At 40.6% G+C, this 10,197-nt stretch overlaps 1 protein-coding gene across 2 annotated transcripts in view; it reads left to right on the forward strand.

Moving 5' to 3' along the window:
- Nucleotides 1-9,767, forward strand: part of LOC131239790 (uncharacterized) — a 19,708-nt gene extending 9,941 nt beyond the window's left edge. For both annotated transcript variants that reach the window (XR_009168387.1, XM_058237656.1), the window contains exons 2-5: nt 8,893-8,989; nt 9,088-9,175; nt 9,369-9,474; nt 9,579-9,767. Coding sequence is in view for 1 of the 2 variants with exons in the window: in XM_058237656.1 (XP_058093639.1) it covers nt 8,893-8,989; nt 9,088-9,175; nt 9,369-9,474; nt 9,579-9,677 (390 nt within the window). In the remaining variant the exon portion in view is untranslated. The remainder of the gene's footprint in view (nt 1-8,892; nt 8,990-9,087; nt 9,176-9,368; nt 9,475-9,578) is intronic.
- Nucleotides 9,768-10,197: the final 430 nt, after the last annotated feature.

The following is a 10,197-nucleotide window of genomic DNA, read 5'->3' on the forward strand; positions in this document are numbered from 1 at the left end:
AGGGTTTAGCTTTTTTTATTTTCTCATGATAGGCGGACCTTTTCCCTTTTTTATGTTAGGTCCGCCCGAAGATCCTTCTGTAAAGTTTATCCCTTAAAATGAAATAAATAGCAATTTGCGAAAAAAAAAAAAGAGAGTAACCAAGGTAGGATATTGGATGGATAACGGTGTCAATGAAGGCATTCAATCAGCTACGCACAATATACCAAATAAAGAATAAAGTTAGCACGTGTGAGGTCAAGAAGGTAGTGTGCAATCCAACACGGGGAGCTTCTATCCAAATCAGCCCCATACTTAACCGAAATCTTAGCCGTGTGAAGGGGCATACTCTAAACCGCCTGACATAATCTCACACAAATCTCAATCAATCTACACCGCACAACCCAACATCTATGGAGCACACAACTAGAGCATGACGATAATGCAATGCCATGTGAAGCCGAGAGGGCAAGATGAAGTGCAGGTGATGCAAATGTAAAGGGATGCTGGGTCTATCAGGTATGCAAGTCCTACTCAGTAAGTCCACATCTTAGTACAATTATCATCACTGGAAATCACCAGGGTCTAGTATACTCCAACACCGGCTGCCGCCCCATCCCGCGCATGACCAGTTGAGTGGAAGAGACCTCATTATCCGCCTTACCAGTGATATGTCAATGCCCATCCGGCTCATCGATAGCGGACCCATTTACGAGTTAGTGACACTTAACTTAGCTTCAACTCCCTACCTTTGGGTGGATAAGGTCACACCCCGTTTCAATCGACCACAACATAGTGGGAGATGTGACCTACTGGTATTTGACAATCGGGCGCTCATGTTATCCACTCGGTATCGACGTTGATGCATCCTAATGGTACCATAAGGGTCAGGGACTTTTGCCCAAGGACATCCATAACGCCCTAATGCTATCTGTTCCGGTATCCAATCCAGCCATCAACGATATGCCTGTGGAGGCCACAACCCTGATGTCGCTAGGGTGTAATATGATCGTGACATACAAGATGCGAAATGAATGAGTCATACCATCCAAGTCATGCACCAAACCTACGCGTACCGCGCGATCATGTGGGACGACCCTATTTTATCTAGAGTCCCCTAAGTGTCTTAAGCCAAATGGCATATGCTATGAACAATCGTCATCCACAACAGGCATACAAATGATGCGTATGAGATATGATAACGTACAATCATAAGCACTATGCATGAGATGTGTAATACCATATTAAGCATAAAGTAGGATTAAATCAATATCAAGAAATGCTAACTTAAATGTAAGAGCAATGCTGCCTCTAATATAAAATAAGTGCCGCATCAATATAAAGAAAGTGCCATGTCGACATAAAGAAATTACTATTAATATGTAACCCTCACACTAATCACTAATGTAACGCCACAAAATCATCAGGTGTCATACCAAAATTTTACACTGAATTATCCAAGTCATGCAAGCATGTGCATGGAGTACATGACATACAAGGATTCACATGCATCATCAATATCATGGCCATCATCCAACACTAGCATCATATATGCCCTAGGCATTTGGTGTCTATCATGCATGAGGTTATCCTTATGTTCACCAACATCATTTATTTATCATCATTCAGGCATTAAGTAAAACAAAGCTATCACATGCATGTGATCATCGTGACCATCAACGTTTGCATTATTTTCACTTGGATATCAATATCATCTTCTATGTAACCAATATCAAGTAAAGCGTAGTGATTATACACATATCATTGTCATGAGCATCAACACGTGCATGATTATCAACTACGATATCAACCTCATCATCCATGTAACGATCATCAAGTAAAGCATGGTGATCAACTAACATATTTTATCATTATGTATATGTACATACTATCATCATCATTAGCATGAAGATCACTTCCACTTCATGATTAACATAGGCAATGTCACAACTACTACAAACAACTACTCATTCATCATCAATGCATATGCCATCAATTCACCATCCATTAAATTTTCACCATAATTGATACTAACCCTACCATAATCACCATCAATTAGATCATATCTATCATTTCAACCAACAATAGGCACGTCTCACCAAGTGTGACACACTCATCGACCTTGGACTACGTGCAAACCCACACATTCCACCATCAATTAGAAACAATGCACAATCTCAAACATGAGGGCAACATGCTAACATCTTTTATGTCATACATTATATTGGGCCCACTAGCTACATATAGAAGCAAACCAAGAAAAAGCCCAATTATCCAGTTTATGAATTCTAAAATAGGCATCGCTAAATGTGGTCCACTTGACTAGAGGTAGCGTGCAACGCACACTAACCACTAGACAGCAGGCCTGACCAACGGGCTCAAGAAAGGTTACTATGGTGGGCTTCTCACTCCCCAATGATTACTCTTGGCGTTGGGCCCACTTGGGCCTTTGGGTTGCCTCATTTAGATGGTCCCAAGGCCACCCATAGCTAAAGACAAAAACTGGGCAGCAAGATCTGTCCACTACATATTTTACAATTTATATAACACCCATTTACAAAACATGCTAGGTGGGCCTCATTACATGAAGGATAAGGCCCATACAAGATAGCCCACACTAGATGACCCACCTAAGGTTTTGAGCCCACCAACACTTGGGAGTTTGTTTTCAAAGTTTAGATGCTGCATTAAATGCTTTGGGAAGGTGGTAGACCTCAAAGATGTGGCCCACATGAATTCTATATTAAACAGACTTTTGGTGCAAGGTTGGTTCTGGGCCATTTTCGAGTCAGATTCATGATCATGTGGAGCCCACATTTGGTGAAAACAAATAGCCACCTGTTATCTCTATGTATGGGCTTTACAAATTATAAGGTGGGCCTCATTGGTTGAGTATATACAATTTGCAGTGATGGCCCAAACATGCGTACTTGGAGAAAATGTGCAGATTCATGAGGCCCAAACATGCGTACTTGGAGAAAATGTGCAGGAAACACAGTGCAGAATTAGTATTGATCCAATTTTGAGTACGTCCCATGATCACGAGGGAACACCTTTCAGCGTTCTGTTAGGTGTCCTTGGTAGTACTATGTATGGAATTCAAAAATATAAGATGGGACCAACTGGATATACACACATAATATTAGAGTGGATAGAGAGCTTCCCTCTTGTTGCCCAAAGAATGAAGCCAATTTCCGATTATAGTTCCATGTGACTAGCTATTGATGATGATAATTGTGGTCCTAAGCCATTTAGATTTGAACTTAGCTAGCTTGAAGTGGAAGATTTCTTGCAAAAGATCAGAGAGTGGTGGTCCTCCTTTTGGATTGAAGGGTTTGTTGGTTTCATGTTGTCTAAAAAGATGAAGCTTTTGAAGGATAGAATCATGTTATGGAAGAAAGAATAACTGGGCAAAAGGGATGAGGAAACAACTTCTGTTCTTCGTGATTTGCAGGCTTTGGACACTAAAGCGGAGAGCAATGATCTAACTGCTGAGGAAGCAGCTCGATGGGTTACCCTTATTCAGAAATATGCAGGAAGGATAAAAGAAGATGAAATCAAATGGAGGCAACGGTCAAGAAGCAACTGGATTAAGGAGGGCGATAAGAACACAATATTTCCACAACATCACAAGTGCCTGAGTAAGAGTAAACATAATTAGCAGTATTGTGGTGGAAGGGAATCACATCAGAAATAAAGATCGTTTAGCAGAAGAAGTAATCAGTTTTTATGCTTCTTTATTGAAAAAGGACTAGAGAAGGCCAAGGTTGGATAACCTCACCTTTAGCAAACCCTTAGTGGAAGAGGCTGAATCATTAAGAGCTCAATTTTCAGAGGAAGAGGTCAAAGTTGCTATCGAATCCTTGGGTAGTGAGAAGGTGCTGGGTCCGGATGGATTCCGGATGATTTTTGTTTTTTCAAGTCTTCTGGGATATGATGAAAAGTGACATAATGGATTTTATGTCAAAATTATTCACTGGAGCCAGTTGTCAAGCGACCTTGGAGCTTCCTTCATTGCTCTTATCCCTAAGAGTAATGGGGCGAAATCCTTAAAAGACTTCCAACCTATCAGCCTCATTGGCTGGCCGTATAAGATGCCGGTGAAAGTGCTTGCTTCTCGTACACGGAAGGTCATTGGAAGTGTAATTTAGGAAAACCAAAGTGCCTTTATCCCGAGCCAACAAATCGTTGATGGCGTGCTAATTGCTCATGAATGCCTTGATTCAAGGCATAGAGGGGGTTGAAAAGGTATTGTTTGCAAGCCGGATATAGAGAAAGCTTACTATCATGTTGATTGGAGCTTCGTTGATTATTTGATGGCTCGGATGGGTTTTAACCTGAAATGGAGGAAATGGATTCTGGAATGTGTGGGATCAGCTCGCTTCTCGGTGCTCCTAAATAGATCTACAAAAGGTTTCTTCGAAAGCTCGAGGAGCCTCTATCAAGGTGACCCGTTATCTCCATTCCTTTTTCTCTTGGTGGTGGAGGCGTTGGGAAGAATGCTTGACAAAGGTCGGGAAGAAGGATTCTTCAAAGGTTTCAAGGTGGAAGGAATGCACTCCCCTATTTCTCATTTGCAATACGCCGACAACACTCTTCTTTTTTGTGATGCAGATCTTGTTATGGTGGACAAATTGAGAACTATAATCTGGTGCTTCAAGGCAGTATCAGGCCTCAAGGTTAATATTGCCAAAAGCAAGATGTTTGGGGTGCGCATGGAAATGGATGAGATAGCTCTTTTAGTTGAAGTGTTTGGATGTGCGGTAGGAGCTCTCCCGGCTACGTTTGTGTGGTTGCCTTTGTGTGTTTGAAAACCGTCTAAGTATTTATGGGATAAGGTGGTGGAGAGATTTGAAAGGATGCTTGTGAGATGGAAAACTTGATATGTTTCACCTGGTGGCTAAATCACTCTTATTAAGGTGGCTCTTTCAAACCTTCCCTTATATTTTATGTCCCTCTTCAAATGCCCGGCTTCAGTGCTCGCACGGTTCAAAAAGCTTAGAAGGGACTTTCTTTGGCAAGGGATGGAGGAAAAAAAGAAGTTCCATTTGGTTAGATGGGAAGAGGTATGTAAGTCATACGTAGTGGGAGGTGTGGGTATTGAAGATCTCAAATCCATGAATCTAGCTTTGCTTGGTAAATGGCTCTGGAGACTCGAGGTGGAGGATCGCATATTGTGGAAAGATGTTATATTTATATCGGCACTCGGAAGGTGGGTGGCGGACTATGGATTTGTTGGCCTATAGAGCGTAAGGTGTCTCCTTCGCGAAGCCGATATTTTTGGAGGGGATTGGTTTCTCCTTGGGGAATGGTGAAAGGATCCGATTTTGGGAGGATGTGTGGGTGGGATGATCGCCTTTGAAAGAGACTTTCCCTAATATATTTCGTCTCACTTCGAACCCTCTTGTGGCCCTGGAAGATTGCTTCTCCCACATTGGTGGGATGGTTGTTTGGGAACTGCTTTAGAAGCATCTCTTCGTGATAATGAAGTTGATGAATATGTGGCTCTTCTTGATTGTATTCAACTTTGTGCTCCATCTCCTTCCGATCCAAACTCAATTTTGTGAAAAAACGATAAATCCGGAACTTTTTCGGTCAAATCTTTCTATGCTTTATTACAAGGAAGTTCTGATTAAGGGACGTCGAAGGTCTCCAAACTTGTTTGGAGTTTTAATGCTCCCCAAAGTTTTCTTTTGGATGGCCGGTAGGAAAAAAAAAGTCCTCACTATCGACAACCTCCACAAAAGAGCGATGTCAATTCCTAACATGTGCTCTCTTTGTAAGAGATATAAGGGGACTGTGGATCATCTCTTTGTGCATTTCCCTTATGTGGGTCAGATTTGGGTGAACATTCTGGGATGTTTTAATATTTTGTGGGTCGCTTCTGAATCGGTTGATCTTCTACTGGGTGCTTGGCATGGGGTGGGCCTCGGAAAGGAGAAGAAGATGCTGTGGAGAATAGTTTTATTGGCAATTTGGTGGGCTGTTTGGGAAGAAAGAAAAGCTAGATGTTTTGACAACTCTAGCAAGCCTCAAAACACTTCGCAGAGGGCTAGGTCGTTGGTTACCAAATGGATTTCTTGCACCCCAATTTTGAAGGATTTGTAATCTTATCTTCCTCAGGATGTAGTAGGGCCACCTGCTTGGCACCCCTCTGTTTTTTATATTTTTTGTTTTAGTTTTGTAGCTGTTTCTTGTTGCTCTTCTTAATAAAATCCGGTAATCTTTCAAAAAAAAAAAAAAGGGGAACCGTGTTTCATTCTTTTTTCTTTCTCAGAATGATGTATTGCGTTTATCTCATATTGTGGGGGTCATCGTTTCTTCATGAATCTTAAGATCAATCGCATGCTTACAGAGATTTTAAGAAAGTCTAATTGCATCTTTTAATAATTAGAGACGCAGTGTATTCACTTTACAATCTACTAATGCATGTGGCAACCCATGTGTGTGCCGAGGCAAGTCACAATGTGACAGAAAATATAGGATCCAAGCCATCAATCATGAAGGTCTCATCAGCTACTAAAATGAAGCAAGTTATCTCATCGGTGTGTACTCAAATTTTGAGGAATAAATTGACGGTTGAAAGCAATTTGATTGCTTTGAATTTCTAGTAGTAGATCCATACTTTGAAAAAAAAAAAAAAAAAGTGTTTGTGATTATTCTAGAAGAAATGAGACAAAAGATATGGTAGAACTAGGACAGTCATTGTATGAGGTCTATCCAAAGCTAGATGCGGAGGCACATGATAGATCAATATGAACATGATGAGCTGTCCCATAATAAAACCAGTTGTTGATGTGCAGTGCTTTAAGTGTGACCCACTCGACGCATATTTCAGATAAAGGCTGCTGGCACACTTACAAAGGATCTAAAACACTACTCGAGTATGGACTCCTGGGACATGAATGGAATTTACCTGAAAGTGTAAACTCGTACTTCTCATGTAGTATAGACGAGGATTGCCTGCAGTCATGGGTTGCAAGGATTCCTACTAAATTAAGCTCTAGGGCCCACCGTGATGCATGTGTTATATCCACTCAGTTTATCTGTTTTGCCAACTCATTATAAGACATGAACCCAAACATGAGGCAGATCCAAAGGTCAAGTGGGCCACACTGTAGGAAATAGTGGAGATAAAGCCGCCCACCGTTGGAACCTTCCTAGTGCCAACTGTGATGTTTCTGTGCCATCCAACCTGTTCACAAGGTGACTCGGACCTGGATGAAAAGAAAACACTAATATAAGCTTGATCCAAAACTTTTGTGGCTCCAAGTAGTTTTCAACGTGGGCGTTCAATGGCCACTGTTTCATGTGTTGTGGTCCACTTGAGCTTTGGATCTGCCTCATGTCTGGACGCATGTACTAAAATGAGCTGGTAAAACGGATGGAGGGAATGGATATAGCGCTTACATCATGGTGGGCCCTACAGACCTTGGAGTTGTAGGAATCCCCTGCAGGCTGCAGCCTCATTTGCAACAATCTGCGTCCCCACCGTTTCCTGTGGTATGGTCCACTTGACCTTTGGATCTGTCTCATGTTTGGACATGTCCTAAAATGAGCCAGCAAAACGGGTGGACAAAGTGGATATAACACATACATCAAGGCGGGCCCAACAAAAGCCTATGGATACAAGAATCCCGTGCATCCTCAGCTGCAGGCAATCTGCATCCTGCAACACCTGTATAAGGAACCCATTGACCCAAGAACCAAAATTTTTTTGGGCCAACCGCGGTATCCGTTTGCAATCCATTCCGTCCATCATTTTCGCAAGCTCAGTTTAGGGCATGGGCCCGAAGAGGCAAGATCCAACACTCAAGTGAGCCACGCCATAGGAAACAATGGAGATGGAAGTGCCCTCTGTTGAAATCTTCCTAGGACCTACCATGCTGTTTATATGTTATCCAACCTGTTCAGAAGGTCATCCGACCAGGATGAAGGGAAAACACAAATATTAGTTTCAAATTTTTTGTGGGCCTTAAGTTCCAATGGTGGGTGTTCAATCTGACAGATTCTTGTGCTATGGTCCACTTGAGGTTTGAATTTGCCTGATCTTTTTAGCTCACACCCTAATGTGATCTGGCACAATGGATGGTTAGAGTAGATATAACACAAACATCTTTGTGGCCCACACAGATCTGGATCTACTTAGACTAAGGAGCGATCGAGACGATCTGGGTCTCCAAATCTTTTAACCATGTAAGGCTATCATGCAAGAGTGCACTTGCAGGACATATGGTGGATTTTTACAAAAGAGGCGTTTCCTCTCCTGAGTGGAGAGTTTTATGATATAATTTTAATATATAAGTATATTTGTTTTATATAAATATGTTATGGAGGATTCCTAGATTCTTGGAAAAGTGTTGTGACCCACTCCTGCTTTGTGTAATCTAACCTGGTCCAGATGTTTGAGATCCAGATTGTTTATCCATTTAGCCTTTCTATGGGAGGACATCACCGCAAAGCCTAGGATCATCCAACATGTATGAATCTTCACATATGACCTCCCATCCTTGCTAGGACCCAAAAGATGAGTTCTCCAAGCTTAAACATGTACAGAAATGGAATACTCATGACTTTTATAAATGATAGTATCAGATACTTTTCTATTATAATTATATAAATATTTGAAAATGAAATGTCTCAAATTTAAAAGAGATCTTATTAATCTTTACTCTGAATTAGATTTCACCGAGGCATCCAATATTTAGAAGTTTCAAGGGGAACTGTGGCAAGCTTCATTTTCAAGGGTCATTAATGGAAATTTAGGCTTGTAATCATTTTACCATGCTCCTGGAACATGACAACTTCCATTAGTAGCATTTTCTGGTTGCCTGTCATTTGAGAGAATCTTATATTCTAATTTGTTGGGTTTCCATGTGGTCTAGTTTGATGATTTCTTGGATTTACTTGCAGAGTAACCCAATTGCAAGATGGCACATTTGCCAAGGTTCAATCAACAGTATTTCTTTCTCGACAGATGGAACATATTTGGCCACTGTTGGAAGAGATGGTAATGCTAACCTTTCGACTTCTTAGTTGTGTTCTTTTTCATGTTTACTTCATGTTGATGTCAGGACCTAGATACCTGAGATCCGCTGCCGCATGCAGGTTACCTGAGAGTATTTGACTACTCTAAAGAACAGTTAATTTGTGGCGGAAAAAGCTATTATGGTGCTTTATTGTGTTGTGCCTGGAGGTGACTTCTACTTTTCTTTCTTTTTCTTTTTCCTTGTTTTTTTCCCTGGTTCTCCATGTTATTCAACATGTTGTATGTGTTTGCTCATTGTATAATTTATATGGGTCCCTGCAAGTTCTTTTTTCTGAACAACTAATAAAACCTTTTTAAAACAGAATTTAATAATTAATCTTAATAATGTACTGTTTCTCAGCTCTGATGGAAAATACATTTTGACTGGTGGTGAAGATGATCTAGAACAAGTTTGGAGTATGGAAGATCGGAAGGTTGTAGCATGGGGTGAGGGACACAACTCATGGGTAATTCTTTTTCCTATTAAATATTCAGTGTTGCACTTGTTTTACTTGTATATTCATGACTAGCGAATATTTAATTTTTTTATTTTTTATTTGCTGACCGGCAGGTTAGTGGAGTTGCTTTTGACTCATATTGGTCATCGCCAACTTCAGATGTCACAGGAGAAAATGTCATGTACCATTTCAGTTCTGTTGGTCAGGTATAGAAAGCTTCTAACTTACAAATTATCCATAGTATCTAATGTATCAACATCAATAAAGTTTCTTATTGAATAAAATGTGTATGGTTTACTTTTCACGCATTTGACTATTGAATGCATGGTCAAGTTTGGAATGTTTAAACTTTACTCAAATTGGAAATAAATGTTCAAATGCAACCGACCAATTCTGCGGCTGAGGAGATGGAAGACGGGTTATGCTACTCGACTAAGAGAAAAAAGCATCTTTTGTTCAACTTGTCAATGGTACAGGTGGAACCACCTTCAGTAGCCTAATCCTTCGATCTCATGGTTCATGGGTTGGGCTGTGCCCTAATATCTTTGTTATCTGAATACCACCTTATGAAAATGGACCAGTCTTCCTGGTAGCATCAATATAATTGATAATATTGGTGATATTATCAGTTGCTATTTATCTGTGCCGTTGGGTTAGAGTATTGAATATCAAGTGTAAAACTAGATTTAACAGTATCAATGATATTATTAATGACATCACACTATTTCATGA

The sequence above is a fragment of the Magnolia sinica genome, chromosome 3 (assembly GCF_029962835.1).
Source record: "Magnolia sinica isolate HGM2019 chromosome 3, MsV1, whole genome shotgun sequence".
NCBI classification, from domain to species: domain Eukaryota; kingdom Viridiplantae; phylum Streptophyta; class Magnoliopsida; order Magnoliales; family Magnoliaceae; genus Magnolia; species Magnolia sinica.